At 39.0% G+C, this 18,398-nt stretch overlaps 1 protein-coding gene across 2 annotated transcripts; it reads left to right on the forward strand.

The window, feature by feature from the left end:
- The first annotated feature begins 1,029 nt into the window (after positions 1 to 1,029).
- On the forward strand, positions 1,030 to 17,507 carry MSMO1 (methylsterol monooxygenase 1). Of its 2 annotated transcripts, XM_043970991.1 has the most exons (6): positions 1,030 to 1,187; positions 8,215 to 8,498; positions 10,560 to 10,708; positions 14,149 to 14,275; positions 15,427 to 15,581; positions 16,413 to 17,507. In XM_043970991.1, exons 2-6 carry the CDS (start codon positions 8,244 to 8,246, stop codon positions 16,615 to 16,617), a joined length of 891 nt encoding a protein of 296 aa, XP_043826926.1. In that variant the 5' UTR covers positions 1,030 to 1,187; positions 8,215 to 8,243; the 3' UTR covers positions 16,618 to 17,507. The 2 variants fall into 2 exon arrangements, with proteins under 2 accessions (XP_043826926.1, XP_043826927.1); XM_043970992.1 differs by lacking the exon at positions 8,215 to 8,498 and having other exon boundaries at positions 1,041 to 1,187.
- The last annotated feature ends 891 nt before the right edge of the window (positions 17,508 to 18,398 follow it).

Here is an 18,398-nt window from a genome sequence, read left to right on the forward strand (position 1 = left end):
CGGGGGGCTCACAGAATACTTTCTCCTCTCTGTGTTTTCAGGAGACATTTTTTTTTCCTGGTTCACTTCCTACTCGCCTAACTCTTCTCAGGAGATGTGGAGGAGTCACCAGTGCATTGGGTAGACGCCCTATTCTACCAGTTCCCATTGATGAAACAACATTCCTAGTACCCCTCTTCCCTTACCCTCCTTAGCAAAAGAATAAGAAACAGGGGACAGCTAGGTGGCGCAGTGGATAAAGCACTTGCCCTGGATTCAGAAGGACCTGAGTTCAAATCCGGCCTCAGACATTTGACACTTAATAGCTGTATGACCCTGGGCAAGTCATTGCCCAGCAAAAACAAACAAAAAAGAATAAGAAACAAACGACACATCCTAGCTCTGTTACTTAATACTTTAATTAACTTCTCTGGGTCTGTTTCCTCATCTGTAAAACGATGAGGGTGGGATTAGGATGCCTTGAGGTCATAGTTGTACATCAATCACGCCAAGGTTTCCAAAATAGCTAAATGAATACTGGATTTGTAATCAAAGGACTATCTTTTGCAAATCACTGTGCTTTTTCCCGGCCTCAGTTTTCTCTTCTGTAATATGGGTTGGACAGCTAAAGGTTCCGGATTCTGTGTTCAGATCTACGTGGGCCCAGTCGGGTAGACTGAGTTGATGCTACTCCTACCACGCCCACCAATGGGGTGAGACTGTGGGAATCAAGTCTTTCTAAAGCAGGGAAGAGGACTAGGTGATTTCCAGTTTCCCTAGGCAGCCCTTCCCCCTAACCAAAGGAAAAAGGTTTGCAGAAAAGCTAGACCGGTTGCCCTGGGAACGGTTTAAACCCGCCCTCTCACGCCGTCACCAGCTCCGGGCTCCTTCGTTCTGGTCCTCACTGAAAGCCAGTTGAGTGGTTGGGAGCCGAGGTCTCACTATCCTCACTCCATCCGCTCAGCCAATGAGAGCGGCAGCCGAGGCCTCGCTCCGTCTACGAAACAAGACGTCAGGCCCCGGGAACGGACCAATCAGCGCCCAGAGGCTAGTCCTGCCATCCGCCCTAGACTGGCGCTACGGCCAATAGCAAGCAGCGGGAGCCGGCTTCGGTCTCCGCAGTTTCCTGCGGGTCTCTGGAGGTGAAGGTCCATACGCAGGCTCCGGGGCTTTGGTTCTGCGGCCTCGCATTGGGGCGCAAGGTTCTGGTGAGTGGGGGAAGCGTCGCCGGTAGAGGGGTGCTGGGGCGTCGGGCAGGCGCCCCTTACCCCCCGGGCAGCGAGGAGCCGGGGAGGCGGACGCAGAGGTGGGGGGTTTCTGCGCCTGGGTGCGCAGGGATGAAGCTGGGGAGCCTTGCACCACCCCCGGGTGAGGGAGGGGGGTCCAGGCAGATCTGCGCCTGCGTTCCAGGTAAGCCGGGCCGGGCCTGGCTGGGCCGGACCGGGGACCGGAGACGGGGAACTCGCATCGCCATCGCGGAACCCAGCAAGGCTCAGAGGATTGCAGAGCAGAGCAGGGGCGCCTTGTCTTTGAGGCATTCTGGTGGGCGCGGGGAGCGTGGGTGAAAGGTGGGCCTGGGTGCAGATGACTCGCGGACCCGTGGATACCTGGTATGTTTTCTCCCCCCGCCCCTCCACCCCGCCATCCCCTCCCTTCTCGCCACCCTTCTTCCCGCCTCGCATCCCTGTGATGCCTTTCCAAAGGGATGCAACAGGTTGGGCCTTTGAGACCCATCGAGGCTTCGTGCAAAATCTTCCGTGGCCCCCGCCCCCACCTTTCCTGGCCACCTGATCCTTTGTATCCCCTGGCGTCAGATGAGGACGAAAACAAGGACAAGGATGACTCAGGAACATCGTGTCCTGAGCCCCGTTCTGAAAATGGTTGCAAAGGCTGTCCTCTTCTCTGAAATGATCTGTATGTGTCTGGGCTAGATTAGTATCATTTCTTGCGCATCGAATAAGCTAAGGATTTTGATTGCTATGAGTAAGCAAAGGGAAGAGAGGAGGGGACCCTCGTGAATGAACAGATCATTCATTCTAGCATTTATTGCTACGAAATAATTGTCAACATTTATATATCGCTGTAAGTGTTAGTAGAGCTGCTGATTCTTACAATAACCCTGGGAGCTGGGGCTGCTTTACAAATGAGGAAACTGAGGAAAAGAGAAGTGCCCAGGGTCACTCAGCTAGGAGCAGCTGAAGCATATTTCGAATTTAGGTTTTTCTTGACTTCCTAATTCCTAAGTTCACCATTGGGGACACAGAAAACTATCTCTAAAACCTTTTTATTCTTTTAAGGGGACAGAACAACAACAACAATATATGTGGGTGTATGTATATATGTATGTATTTCATCCTTAACTCTCAATATCTCCCCCCAATATCCAATCTGTTGCCAAGACTGTTGATTTCACCTTTGCAATATCTCCTCTGATACAGCTACCACCCAAGAGCAGGCAGGCAGGCCCTTATCTCTTCATTCCTGAACTGCTGCAGTAGCCTGCTAGTTGGTCTGCCTGCCACAGGTCTTTCCCCATTCTGATCCAGACTTCATTCATCTAAATACATATATATGTGTATATACATACGTGTACACACAAATAGTTTTATATATGTAAACACACATATAAGATATACAAATGCTTCATATGTACACATATATGTGTATAATTTTTGTGTGTGTGTATATATATACATATATATATATATATACACACATATTAGATTTATTTCTTTTTTTTTCCTAAATCCTAGCTTTTCCTCCTACTTGCTGCTTTCCAGGGGGCCTAAAGAAAAATCTGCAGTGCATGGGGTATATTGTCTATCTACCAGTTCCCCACACCATTGACACCATATCCCCAGGACCCCTTTCTTCCCCCTTCCAATCAAAACAAAATGAAATAAACCCTGACATTTATGTGGCATTCTAACTCTGCTACTTAATGTCTCCATGACTTTAGCCAATTTAATTAACTTCTCTGGGTCTCAGAAAGCACTTGTATATTTCTTATATTGGTGGGTCCTGGATTCTGTCAGGAAAGTCTATTTAAGACAGAAGTTTCACAGTCTTTTTGTGTCGTAGGCCCCTTTAGCAGTCTATTGCTGTCTCTGGATGGACTCCTCAGATTAATGTTTTAAATGTATATAATTCATAGGATTATAAAGAAAACCAATTATGTTCGAATATAGTTTTCGAAATATAGGCAAGGTCATGGACCCTGGGTTAAGAAACCCTGGCTTCGGAGGTTGGCATCCATATTACATCTGTGGGGGAGCTGAGGATTCCAAGAGCAATGGAGTGGGCGTGGGCTGCAGCATGTACCAAAGACGCAGAGGCGGTGCCTGGCATGTTGACAAGCAAGTAGGCCAGAGGGGGTGAGGGAGGACTGAATTAGTTTGAGGGTCACATTATGAAGGGGTTTAAATGCCTAACTTGTACCCTGTATGTCTCATCCAACTAAACTCATTAGCCAAAGGTGGCAGAAAAGTACCTACTTTTTTTTTTAAAAGAGTATAAATTATTTTCTATGAGTAGATGGTCTGATATGGAAATTAAGCACATATAATGAAATCTACCATTTTCAGTTGTTATGGAATGATATTCTCGTTTACTGATGTTCTTCAACTGCCACTGTTTTCTTAGGCATTTGTACTTAGAACTCTAAAAGGAAAATTTTGATGTACAAAGTTATGACCCAGCAATTATTCAAATATTAAATGATATGCATATGTTTGGGCTAGGTATTATGCTTTTATAAGATGTGACCATTTAGTGATAATGCAGAAAATAAGTCTCTGCTGACCTCTACTCTCACATGTCCAGCTGCCTATTAGACACCTCAAACTGGATTTCTGTAGACATATTAAACTCAGCACTTCCAAAACTGAACTCACCTCCCCCACTCAAAAAAACCCAACAACACACCTTCCCCATTCCAAACTTCTCTAATTCTGAAGAGGGCCCACCATCCTCTCAATCTTCCTAGGAGAAATCCTCTATTCCTCACCATCTCTCCCTGCCATATCCAATCTGTTGCCAAGGCTTGTCACTTTTACCTTTGCATCATCTCTGGTCTGGTACTGCCACCACCCTGCAGCTGCCCTCCTCTCTTCATTCCTGGAATATTGCAGTAGTCTGCTAGCTGGTCTGCCTGCCCGCACGTCTGCTCCTTTCTAGTCCACCCTCCATGTAACTGCTGACGTGATATTCCAAAAGCACAGCTTCAAGCATGACACTCCCCTACTCATTAAACTTCATTTGCTCCCTATTACCTCTAGGAATAGAATAGAATATTAGGAAATACTCTATTTGGTGTTCAAAGCTCTTCATAACCAGCACTCATACTCTGTCTTTCCAGTCATTTTATACCCCCTCCCCCACACCCCCACACCTCTGATACAGTCTATACTCCAGTCCAGTGACCCTGGCTTACAAGATGTTCCATCTCTCAGTTCTGGGCATTTTCACTGCCTGTCCCCCATTCTTGGAATGCTTTCTCTCATCTTCACCTCTTGGCTTCCTTTCATTCCCAGCTCAAATCCCACCTTCTACAAGGAGTCAGTGCCTCTTAATTCTAGCATCTTCCCTCTATTGATTATTTCTTATTTCTCCTCTATATAGTTTGTTCGGATGTGGTTGTTTGCATGTTGTCTTTCCCATTATCTTGTAAGCTTCTTGAGGCCTGAGATTGTGGATTCCCACTGCTTAGCACAGTGCCTGGCACATAGTAGGCACTTAATAAATGCTTATGAACTATTTCCAAATGAAACATTCTCTAGTTAGGTTTTGTATCACAGCTTCCCAAGACAACTAAGATTTCTTCCAACTAATTTGACATCTCTCGTCTCTTCATATTATTACTAATATCGCCCCACCCACAAAAGCTTCAGCTTACTGTATGGTCCCTTGCTTTCAGATATTCTAAACAACTGGTTTTTAAGGAAGATTTTCCTGACTTCACACACAGGCACTCCCTTTGGCCTCTCCCTGTCATCAAGCATTTATCAAGCTCTTCCTGTGTGCCAGGCTCTATGCTAAATACTGGGATTAGAAGGCAAAAACACAGTTGCATTGCCCCCACCTTACCCCCATCTTCCATTAAATTCTCCTAAATAGCTGGTAGCCAAATTTACCAGAAGAAGTTGTTCTAAAAGTTTAACAGACTGTGTGGCAAATGTCATAGAGTATTTGCTGTCATTAAGACAGTGTCTCAGGGCAGCTAGGTGGCGCAGTGGATAGAGCACCGGCCCTGGAGTCAGGAGTACCTGAGTTCAAATCTGGCCTCAGACACTTAACACTTACTAGCTGTGTGACCCTGGGCAAGTCACTTAACCCCAATTGCCTCACTAAAAACAAACAAACAAAAAAGACAGTGTCTCACATGAAGTTACTAAGTTGGTATAGCATTTTAAAAATACAAACACGTTTTTAATATTTGTTGCTCCCATATTGCCTGACTTTTGTGTTACTCCTAATGGCAGTGGGATTTTTTTAAATTAAATTTTTTATTTCAACCAACAGAATCTACCTCATTTCCTTATACCTCTACATCTTTCAAAATGAAACAAAACAAAACAAAAAGAACTTGTGGGGCAGCTAGGTGGCTCAGCAGATAAAGCACCAGCCTTGGATTCAGGAGGACCTGAGTTCAAATCCAGCCTCAGACACTTGACACTTATTAGCTGTGTGACCCTGGGCAAGTCACTTAACCCCCATTGCTCTGCAAAAAAAAAAAACAAACCCAAAACCCACTTGTAACAAATGTTTATCTATAAACAAATTCCTGCATTGTCTATGTCTAAAACCATGTCTCCTTGTGATCCTGTTACAAGAAAGTGTAAAGTTGGAGGAAGAGGAATTAATTGAAACTATGCCTTTGTCACGTAAATATCAGAACTTTCTTCTTGAGCTCGCTTTTCTTGAAATAAAGGAGATAAAGAGGAACTTTGATTCAGTGTGTGCTAACTTTCTCATTAAATCCACCATAGTGGAAAAGAACAGTGACGAGTTCAAAAACTCAGGTTTTAGACTCAATTCCTGCAGGTTCCTGGCTGGGTTATAGTGTGCAAGTCTTTTTTCTTTTTTAAATAGCTGGGTTCCAGTTTTCTCTTCTGTAAAATATAAGGATTGGGGTAGATGTTTTTTAGAGTTTCTTCTAGCTCAGACTTTCTGTGAATCTGAGGATCTTCACACTAAATACAACTATTACCTGATAAGATTGTGTTTTTCCCTTTTTCTTCCCTTCAATAATATCTTTTAAAGACATCTTGTTAACGGTTTGTTTTTACACCATAATTATTACCCCATGATCGCTAATCTCCATTGAACCTTCTCTTTTAAGAAAAGCCATTTGGGTGGGGGGGTAGTGCAGCTAGGTGGTAGTGGCACAGTGGATAAAGCACTGGCCCTGGATTCAGGAGCACCTGAGTTCAAATCCAGCCTCAGACACTTGACACTTACTAGCTGTGTGACCCTGGGAAAGTCACTTAACCTTCATTGCCCCCCTCACCCCCCCAAAAAAGAAAGAAAAGCCAACAGTCATTATGACTGACAGCACATTCCACTTTCTTAGTTAACCCTACCTTTGTTATGGTCTGAGATTGGTCATAAGGTACTTTTACTCATAAACTTAATCACTGAAAAAAAGTCTGGTGACTGAGGTAGTCTACATAGGATACAAAAGTACCTTAAATTTTGAAAGTTCCATTTTTTTTTGTTTTTGTTTTTGTAATGGTAAAGATAATTCCTACTGTTAGTTCATATACCATGTGCAGAGTTTTTTTAGGTCCTTTTTGGTCCTAATGATCTGTCATGGTCTAAATGATTTTAGGAAATATTTCAGGAAATGACCTTTTTATAAGACACTTATAAGTCACGTGGTCACACAGCCACTTTGTATCAGGGGCAGACTTTTCGAATGGGTTGACTGCTGGAGACAATGGCTAATATTGGTTTCTCTATCAAGGAAGTACTCATAATCACTTCAGAGGCAACCCTAGTCAGCATAGTACTCTAATTTCAGGCACCATACTGAAAAGGGACAGATCTTAGTAATGTATTGATCTTAAATATTATTCCCTGAACAGATTATGATTTCTATTTGATCATTTCCAGGTGTTTTGTGTATGGGGGGAGGGAGGGTACCTTGTATAAACATTAGGAGCTTGCTGAGCAATGGGAATACAGAGAAAAGCAGAACACAGTCCTTGTTTTCAAAAACTTACAATCTAATGGGGGGGGGGGGAGGCAGCTAGGTGGCACAGTGGATAGAGCACCAGCCCTGGATTCAGGAGGACCTGAGTTCAAATGTGGCCTCAGACACTTAACACTTACTAGCTGTGTGACCCTGGGCAAGTCACTTAACCCCAATTGCCTCACTCAAAACAAAACAAAAAAAACCAATCTTATGGGGGAGACAATATGCAAACAAAATTCAGATGATATATACAGGATAAATTGGAAATATTCAACAGAGAGAAATCACAAACCTTATGGGGCATCAGGAAAAGGTTCTTGAAAACCTAGCAGAGACAGAGATGGATATCAGGAGAGAGAGAGAGAAGGAGAGAAGGAATTCCAGGTATGGGGACCTGCCATTGAAAATAATCAGGTTAGAGATAGTGTCATGTTGGAAGACCAGCAAGGAGGCCCATGTTTCTGCATCTAAGAATATGTGGGGAAAGATACAAGTAGACTAGGAAGGCAGAAAGCACAGGTTATGAAGGTTTTCTAAGCCAAACAGGATTTCATATTTAATCCTGGTGGCAGTCAGGAGCCAGTGGAGCTGATTGCTTTGGTGGGGGAGGGGTCATGGTGGCTGGATCTGCTTTTAGGAAGATCATTTTGACACCTGAGTAAAGGGTGGGCTGGAGTGGGGAGAGATATGAGGCAGGGAGACCAATCAGCAGGCCATTGCAGTAGTCCACTTGTGAAGTGTCAAGGGGCTCTGCCAGATAGGCAGCAGTGATAGAGGAGAGAACAGAGTGTATATGAAAGATAGGAGAGACAAAATTTGACAACAGATTGGATGTAGGAGGTGACACCTAGGATTATAAACCTTGGTCGTTACCTTCCACAGCAATAAGGGAGTTAGGAAGAAGGGACATTGTGTGCGAATGTTTGTCACAGCTTTAGGGGCTTTTTGTAATCTTTAAAAAATAAGTTAAAATTCAGTAGAGGGTTAATTTTACCTATATTCCTGGTCTCACTATTAGTTTATTTTATTTTTTTTTTCAGAATAATAAGGCTGTGAAGAAATTTGAATAATGGCTGTTAATGAAAGCGCCAGCATCTTTGGTTCAATGTCCTTGGCAGTGGAGTATTTAGATTCCTTATTACCTGACAATCCTCTACAAGCACCGTTTAAAAATGTTTGGATTTACATGCTGAATAATTACACCAAGTTTCAGATTGCAACATGGGGATCACTCATAGTTCATGAAGCACTCTATTTCTTGTTTTGTTTGCCAGCATTTTTGTTTCAGTTTATACCTTTTATGCGAAAATATAAAATTCAAAAGGTGAGCAAAAAAGTGAGATTGCATAATTACTTATAAATGTTTAAATTTTATTTTTGAATCCCCTTTGGAAGTCTTTGCCTCATAAATGAATTTACTTCTCTGATAGCACTAGAAAGACCACATCATTGACGTCTTCAGTTTGCTGAGTTGTATTTCACTTTTTAATACTCAGTTTTATAGATTGTCACTTTAAAGTAGTTTTTATTATATCTTCTCTTTCCCTTGTAATTTGGTTTTCCACAGCGGTGTTAGTGTTGAATAGATGGATGGATTCTTGCTTTAATTTATCACCCAGATTTGAAGGTGGGATTGAAATTCTATGTATGAAGCGGAGATGATTCCTGGGTTGTGGTTGGAATGTTTTGTACTACACCAGTAACATTGATGGCATCTTAACATATGCCACTAACCTGTATGACCATTGGCAAATCAGTTAACTTGCCTGAATCTCAATTTTCTCATCTGTAAAATGGGAATAATAGTAATTACGCATAGGATTGTTTTAGAAGAAATTCCTCTGTAAAATTTAAAGCATTCTGTATGAATGAATAACAAGTCGGTATTCTGCTTCCTGTTTCCTTTGGATAGGCGAGTCCCATGTCCCATTTGTCCAGGTTATTTTTGTCCTATACTTTTTACCAGCATGGACATACTCTGGGGGGCCTAGAATAGGGTAAGGCTTAAAGAGCAAAAGCATAAACAGAAGAAAGAAAAAATGGAAAAAGGAACAGTGCTCTGTAACTATAAAATAAATGAGACCAATTTTCTTTTGACTGGTGAACTGACCCTAAAGTCATTTTAAGTGTTTGAACAAAGTACTTGATCTGAAGGATAATAATTATTTGGATGGATAAATCCCATGAGAGAGGTGAAGGACAACCCCAAAATATTCAGTCTCAATACTTTAATGGTTGCCTCTCATTCATTTCTTAAATAGTATTCAGAAGTAAGGTAATGCTCTAGTCTAGCCACAATTCACTATTCAAAATCAACATACAGATTTGTGACTGAGATAGACACTCAGTTTTGTAAATTAAAATCATTCTTTACTGGCCACATCTCTAAGCAAATCTTTGAGATTTTTGTTGCTAAGTATCGAGTAGTGAGGCTCAAAAGATGGAAAATTCTTCACATGTAAGGATTGCATTTTAAAGGTAGGCATGACATTTTTAACAGGACTCAAAATGAAAAAGACCAGTCGCGTGTGTTGGGATAGGGTTGAAAATGAAAAAGATATTCTTGGATTTGTTTTTTTTTCAAAGCTATTAAGTGGTTTTAAGTATCCCCAAGAGACCCTTCAAAGATAGCTGTCAAAATCAATTCCAAGAAATCCTTCTGAATATCTTGAGCTGGATAAAGGGTGATCTTCCTACTTTTGAAGAAAAAGTGAGGAATTGAGAAGAAATAAATTAAAGCATTGAATTGTGGCCTGCAAATTCTCATATCATTGATTCCTATTTGAATTGTCTTATATATGATTTAGAAAGCTTTATAGTGTATACTGATTTATAAAGGATTAAATACTTTTTTCTCCTTTTGGAAAGCTTAGGCATCAGTTCCTTGCTTAGAAATACAGTGTTTAGTTTTAGCGTTGTCTCTGACTTGACTTCAGATGAAAATAGTAGTTTTCCCAAGATGAGTGCCACTGAGAAGTTGGAGTTGTCCATAACAGCTTCCGTAACAATAGGAAAATGCTAGCAGCCCTTGCCGATTACTGGGTGTCTTCTACCTTATCTCCAGTAGAAGTTGCCATAAGCAGCAGACTACTAATATGGTTTTAGTGGTTAGTTCGAAAATGACTCAATCTTATTTAGCCTCTTTTGCATTTTTTTCACCCATAAAATCAATATAATAATTGTATTTGCTATAAAACTAATAAGAGTTTCGAAATTAGGGAGCACTAGATTAACTTCTTATGCCCTGAGTTTTTTAGGGATAAAATAATTGTGTGATGATGGGGCAGATATTATTAGTGAACTTACAAAGTTAGGAAAAGAATACAAGTCTTCAGGAGTACGCTGGTCCTGTCCAAGACTGAAAATATGACTTTTTCTTCCTTAGGAAAAACCAGAAACTTGGGAAGGCCAGTGGAAATGTTTCAGAGTAATTCTCTTCAACCACTTTTGCATTCAGCTACCTTTGATTTGTGGTACCTGGTACTTCACAGAGTACTTTGATATTCCCTATGATTGGGACAGTATGCCGAGATGGTACGTAGATAAGACTTTGATTTTTACGATGAACTGCTATTTATAATCAAATAAAAACTATTAACTAGAATTTAAGCATATGCCTAGATGTGTACTACAGAGAATTAGGAATAAATTAACATTAGAAATAAATGAAGCATATTAAATGTTATTTCGTTTATTTTATATTTCTATGTGCCCTTCATTGCTGAAGTGGCCAGATTTCCCTGGAGAAGAGAAGTTTGCATGGGGCCATAGAATCCTAGAGCTCTTAGGGATTATTGAATTGATATAGAGCACAGTTGAGTGGGAATCGCTTCTTCAGCCTTCCTCACAAGTGACAAATCTCATCTTGAATACCCCAGATGGTAGAAATTCAAGAACCCTTAATTGCAAAGTTTTTTTTTTTCTCCTATTAGCTAGATCTTTGTAACTTCTCTGCATTGGTTTTACTTCTGGCTTGTTTGGACAAGTAAACCAAGTCTAATCTTTATTCTTTAAAACATTTTTATTGTTATTAATATCTTTTATTATTTTGATGACCATTTTAAAAAAAATGAACATTCCCATGTACAAAGCAGAAGAAAAGAAGATATTTACAAAACTACAAATCTATGTACTGTTTTTTCAAAATATACTCCAAAATCAGCCTGGTGGGGCCAATACTGCCCTTGTCTTTGGCCACTTTTGAATTTCCTTCTGCTCTTTTACATACCTCCATTTCTCTTTTGATTTGCATTATCAATACTTTGCTACTCTTCTCCACAGCTCTCCATTTAAAGCCCCCTTTCTAATAAATGGGCATAGTCTAAATCTTGATTTCACTTGATAGTCCTTCAACTATTTGAAGGCAGTAATCACCATGGCATTTTATTCACCTGTCAAGGTGATGGCAAGGATTTAGAGGTAGGTAGGACCTTAGAATTACCTTGTTGTATAGATGAAGAAACTAACTACAAGAGAATGTCTTGCCCAGGTTCACACGGCAAGTTAATGATAAACATGGGATTTGGGCCCACATATTGTGACATCCACATTGGGTGCTCTTTCTAGTATAAAATGTAACCAGTTCTTTCAAATCGTGAAGCTGCATCCATTCAAATAACTATCCCTCTCAGCCTCATCTCTTTTAGAAATTGGATAAGCATGGCTTCTCTGCCTTCATCCAAGGCACTGATAAAAAGATGTTAGACAGGATAGAACCAAAACTCTGTGAAACTCCATGACAGGTCCTCAGCTGATACCTTTTAGTCATTCTTTGGGTCCAGTTATTTAACCAGTTATGAATTCACCTAATTGTACTATCTTCTAGTTGATATCTCTTTACCTCATCCACAGGGAAATTATAAGAGATTGTCAAATTCTCTGCTGACAATCCCGGAGTGCTATGTTTATAGGATTTCTCTGATCCTACCAGTCTTGTCAAATTATCCAAAAAGAAAATGAGGTTATACTAGTATGACTGTTAAAAGAATCCATGCTGGCTTGTATTGATCATTACTTCCTTTTATAAATGTTTACAAACCACCCTTTAAAGAATTATTTCTGGAATTTTGCCAAGAAATAATAGCCAAAATGCCAGCAATTTCTGTGTTCTATGGTGTGTGCATAGGTGTCTCTGTGTTTCTAAGAGAGGTAGTCTGCTGTAATAAAAAGAATGCCTGGAATCTGGGTCATGAAGACCTGAGTTCAAATCCTTATTCCAACACTTACTAGCAGTTTGACAGTGACAAGTCATTTGGCTTTCCTCTAAAGTGGAGATAATACCTGTGGCACCCACCTCACAAGGTTGTTACAAAACTTAAATATAATGTATGTAAAACATTTTGTAAGCTTTAATGTACTATATGTCAACCATTATTATACCACACAGCTGAATTTAAAGCAACATTGTTTTTTAGTTTTTTAAAAGGCATAATACATATGTAAAGCAAGAGGCATAAAACAGTGTCACTTTATACCAGACTTTAAATACTCTGATTCTTAAATTCAGTTTCAGTTTACTAAGCATTTGATCAGTGCCTTCCTTTTGCCAGGCACTGAGCTGTCCTCTATGAGCTTACGTTTTTCTGGAGGAAAACATCAGGTACACAGATAAGCAGTTACCAAAAAAATGCTTTGAGTAATTTTATAAAGGGTCATCTTATACCAAACTGTAAATAGGCCCAATCTTTTCATTCAGTTTCAATTCAGTTCTCTTTGCCAGGGACTGACTGTACTTGACCTCAAGGAGTTAACATTCTTGTGGAGGAAAACATTGTGTATACAGAGAAGCACCTACAAAATAAGTGCTTTAAGTAATTTTGTCAGGGTTGAAGGGGAGGGGATCATTTACACTGGGGATATTAGGAAAGATTCTTTATAGGAGGTGATATTTGAACTTATCTTTAAAGCAAAAAGAAGGAATTACACAAGGCAAAGGTGATGGAACATATTTTGTAGGAAATTTGATAGTTGTCATGGAAGAATAAAAAGATTGGTGTGTAGCAGTGAGGGTCCTATTTGGATTAGAAAACAAATTTTAGGGGCAGCTAGATGGCGCAGTGGTTAAATCACCAGCTCTGGATTCAGGAGTACCTGAGTTCAAATCCGGCCTCAGACACTTGACACTTACTAGTTGTGTGACCCTGGGCAAGTCACTTGACCCCCATTGCCTAAAAAAACAAAAACAAAAACCAACAAAAAAACCAAATTTTAGTGGACCCAGTTAGCATATTACTGTCACTTCTGTCTATATACACAATGCCATTTTGATCCACCTGACTTGATTTTTTGGTTCTTTTACAAGGGGTTGAAGTTTTACTTTATTTTTTAAATATGGTATGAGAGCACAGGTTCACTTGCTCATCTCTTCCCTGAAATCACAAAGCAGACAACTTACTACCTCTGTCTCTAGTCCTAACCTATCCTGACCATAAGACACAAATCATAGTATAATATAGCATAACATAATATAAAATAAATGCCATCTCTCCTTGCATGTCCCACAGGCACCTCAAATCCATTAAGTCCAAAATTGAACAGCATTACTTTGCTTTTTAGGAAGCTCTTTATTTCTTTTATTTTAATCTCATACTGGTAGTTTTTTTTCTTGCTTTTAAATTTGGGGAGATCATCTGGTATTGGTATGCCTCTTTATCCTCTGTACTGTTATTATTTTTTCAATTCTTCTAATCCATTTCTAGCAAACTGTGTTGTAAATCACTCTTTTTTCCCCCAAAGCTAATTTAACAGCACTTCTAACCAGACTTTGTTATGGACTTAATCAGGTCATACAGAAAGAAAAGAGTAAAACATCTTGATTGAATATCTCTGATTACAAATCTGATTCAGTATTGGATTCTGTGTTTATGGGTAAGAACAACATAGCTTAATTTAAAAAAAAAGAAAGAAAAACAGGGATAGTAAGTGGTGAAAATGCAAATACTTTATGACTCCTAATTTTATTTTTATCTATAAAGGTACATGCTTTTGGCCAGATGTTTTGGTTGTGCGGTGATTGAAGATACATGGCACTATTTTCTTCATAGACTTCTACATCATAAAAAAATATATAAATACATCCATAAAGTTCATCATGAGTTTCAGGTATGTTTCATGTTAGAAAATATGACTTTGCAAAAGGGCAAATTAGAATTGTGAAATAGAACAATATCTACTGCTTAGAAATTTGCATTTTTAGTTAATTTAGAGGGGTTTTAGGTTTCTTATCCCCACTCCCACTCCTCCAGTCTCCTTTGGTGCTAGTTACAGAATACTTCTTGTTTTTAAAGAGGCAGTTATCCGGGGCAACTAGGTGGCACAGTGGATAGAGCACCGGCCCTGGAGTCAGGAGTACCTGAGTTCAGATCTGGCCTCAGACGCTTAACATTTACTAGCTGTGTGACTCTGGGCAAGTCACTTAACTCCAATTGCCTCACTAAAAAAAAAAAAAAGAGGCAGTTATCCAAATTATTCCCCATATCTATATCTATATCTTGTCTTCATGTTAAATTGGATATTGAGCAAGGTATATAATTTTCATCACTTCCATTTTTCTGTTAAACACAGTCATATATTACTGTAACATCCCAGTCTTATCTTGATGCCTAACTGAAGATTTATATGTTATTCCTATTTCTTGGCACTGAAAAGTCAGAAAGGATTTTATCTGTATCATTAATATCCCGGTTTCCTTTATACAGTATTTTTTGATGTGCTATTTATATACATGTAATTAAAATATACAGCATACACAGAATATAATTTAAATTAATATTTTTACCATAGTACATGTTTAATTTTCACATAACCCCTCTGAAAGTTGTTTTTCACTGAGAATCCAATTTCACAGATTGGGTATTGTGTTCCCAACATAAATTGGTAGTTTCTTAGTGACAGAAATCAATTCAGAGGACATCTTTTCCAACACTACTTCATTCAGACATGATAATTAAATATTCACAAAGTATAGGTAACAACATTAAAATTCCATCCAAAGCAGTTGTCTTGAGAAGGGTTAGCAATAGAAGTATTTTGTTAATGTTTCTGTAAAATCATCGGGGTTGGTCATGTGCCTTAACACTGCCAGAATCCGAACAGGCAATGGTCATGTGAGACCATTTTTGAGAACCCCTCTGAGATAGACTTGCAGTGGTTTTTATCCAGGGTGGTTTTCTTGGAATTACTGATAATACATGGTATTTTTAAAGCTCTTCTTTGGATAACATTTTTAAAAAAGCTTATCTGCCCTTTTTTAGGCCCCATTTGGAATGGAAGCTGAATATGCACATCCTCTGGAAACCCTCATTCTTGGAACAGGGTTTTTTATTGGAATTTTGATCTTTTGTGACCATGTAGTCCTTCTTTGGGCATGGGTCACAGTTCGCTTGATAGAAACCATTGATGTGCATAGGTAAGTTGTGAATCCTATTTAGATAATAAAACTGCATTTTATATCTTAATGATTAGAATTTGCTGTTTAATTGAAGATATTTTTAGATACTCTATTTTTAGTACAGTAAATTTTCTTTTCTCTTGAAGTATTCACAATAATTTTATTGTGTTTTGATCTCAAGTCCACCGTGTCTTTTTAAAAACAAGCATTTCTTTTCTCTAACTCCCCTCTCCCCAGTTGAACAATTTAAAAAAAATCCTTACAATAAATATACCTAGTTCAGCAGAACAAATTCATACATTGGCTATGTCCAAAAATGTATGTCTCATTCTGCCTTTGGAGTCCATCCATCTACTCTCCAGCAATAGGGAGGGTAGCTTTGTTCCATTTTTTTGGTCCTTTGGAATCATTTGTCATTGTGTTTATGAGAGTTCTAAAGTCTTTTAAAGACAAAACAACTATTTTTCATCTTTAAAGAATGAGCATATATATTCATTGCAAAAAAAATTGAGGAAAATTCTACATGTCGACATGTAACAATACTAGGTTCCAGCAGTACAATTTCCCTCTCTAAGACAGGAAAGAAAAGATATTTATCAAATATTTCATCTCAAGATTGACATGATTGTTCATCAACAGCTATCCCAAACCAAAACAGCTTAAGAACCACTCTTCCATTGTTTTTTTTTCCCTCTAAAGACTCCCTTCTGAATGCTTCCTTTGATTCTTTCTTGTCTTCCCTGAGATATACCACCTATTTCTTTAGTTATAGAACAAGCTCTGATTTTAATTTAATGAAATAAATTGAAATTCACATCCATATTGATTTTTAAAAAATTTCCCTTTCAGTGGTTATGATATTCCTCTCAACCCTTTGAATTTCATACCATTTTATACTGGTGCACGGCATCATGATTTCCATCACATGAACTTCGTTGGAAACTATGCTTCAACATTTACATGGTGGGATAGACTCTTTGGTACAGACTCTCAATATGTTGCCTACACTGAAAAGATGAAGAAATTGCAGCAGCTGGATAAAAAGATCAAATAAACATCTGTAAACTTTTTGGAAGATAAACACATAAGAGAATGGTAGCTAAAATTGCTTCAAGGGGGCCAAAATAAGCATGTATCCTGGCTACTAAGTGATAAGAACATTAACAGCCTTCTGTTATCACTCTAGTGAGAACTGCTTTTCTACTTTACATACAACCTCTGTGTATATAGAAATATGTATATACATAATATATTTAATTACAGATTTAATGGGGAAATTTAAAAGGCCATCTTACAAAAAAAGCAAAAAGCCTTAAAAGTATTCTGTACATTTTTCAAACATCTTTTTAAATTGGTAAGACCATAGAGCCTGAAGGAAGATGTGATTGAACGTTAGCCAGAATGCCCTTTGTGGGAAACACAAGCTTGTGGTGATGACCTTCCTTCATTTGAACCTTGAGCATATTTTTTTACAGTCTCTTTAAAGATCAAAATATCAAGAGTTTGTGCAAGATTAGATTTTACACTGGATAAATCAAGCTTCCAATTCAAGGAAGGCTTGCCTGCATGTGCAGTTCACCAGTAGCCTTGCATTGCTATGAAGCACAGGATATATGGGAAGGGCTGACCTTTGATGGTGGTTGTCATTCAGAAAACCTGGCTTCTCCTTTCAAAGGATTCCAGTTTGGTTGTAATGTGCTGCTGGTATAATTAAGTTAAAAGAGTCCTGGATTGACCAGAGTAGTGGATTTTAGGTGAGAGGTTTTTGCAATGTACTTGATTTTTTTTTTAATTGAGGAGCCTTTCTTGCTGCTCAAGTGGTTGTTTTTTTTTTTTTAATGTCTCTAGCATTTACATGATTTTGATCTTTGTGCTGTAACAGTGAACTGACTTGCTGCTGTTTGCACTTGTGGCTATTGGAATAAAGATGTTTTTGATCTGTGATCATTTGTAGTTTTATCATCTTTTGTTTTTTAGCAGCTAATATGGAGAAATGTGGGAGCCACTCCAACTTGGAAGGCTAGGAATGTGGTGTTTTTGTCTGTGTTTAAAGTATGTTACCAGTGTATTTTCTAGGTAGGGAGGTGGGCAGTGTGCAGCTGTGGAAAGAACACAGCATCTGAAGTCTGAGGAGCTAGCTTCCAGTTCCAGCTGCGCCATTTACTAGGGCAAGTCACCTGATCTCTTTGAGCCTCAGCGTCCTCATCTGAAAAATGTGGATAATGCTGGCCTACTTTGGAGTGTAATAGAGATCAATGTTTATATGAGTTTTAGGGAAAACCAGAAGACATGTTTAGGCCAGGATGTTTGGGACGTTCTCTTCTTGACCTGTAGAAAAAGTGGGAGGAGATAGAGCCATTTTTTTTTACCATGTATTTTGGAAATGTAAGATTCCCAGTGAAGAGTCAGGATCGTGCTAATGTTTCAATGTTGGCTTTTTTTAGATTTACCGGACAGGGTTGGTGGCTGGATTACAGGATTATCGGCTGTTTATTATGCTATTTTTCTTGTATCTCTTTTGTCTTGGCATAGTGGTGTTTTTTCCCTCTTTTAGTGCTCATTGTAGGTTATGAGTTCCTGTATTTAAAGAAAAAATAAGAGATCTGTTTAATCCAAAAGGCTCTTTGCATACAAAATGTATATTATGTGTGTACTTGTGACCTTTTAACATTACAGATATAGTGCCACCTACTGCTAAACTGTTAGCATTGCTTTTGATGAATTTAACATCCTTTACATTTTACCTTTTGGATAACAAAACTATGCAACTTTCCCCAAAACATTTGAATTATTTTGTATCATTAACTTACATTTTTTCATGGGTCATTTTTCAAA

This window comes from Dromiciops gliroides, chromosome 6 (genome assembly GCF_019393635.1).
Source record: "Dromiciops gliroides isolate mDroGli1 chromosome 6, mDroGli1.pri, whole genome shotgun sequence".
Taxonomy (NCBI): Eukaryota; Metazoa; Chordata; class Mammalia; order Microbiotheria; family Microbiotheriidae; genus Dromiciops; species Dromiciops gliroides.

Excerpts from the sequence above, each read along its gene's own strand:
- MSMO1 (XM_043970991.1), top strand. The coding sequence starts at position 8,244 with ATGGCTGTTAATGAAAGCGCCAGCATCTTTGGTTCAATGTCCTTGGCA. Across the intron at positions 8,499-10,559 it reads GAAAATATAAAATTCAAAAG|GAAAAACCAGAAACTTGGGA; the intron begins GTGAGCAAAAAA and ends TTTCTTCCTTAG. Across the intron at positions 15,582-16,412 it reads GAAACCATTGATGTGCATAG|TGGTTATGATATTCCTCTCA; the intron begins GTAAGTTGTGAA and ends TTTCCCTTTCAG.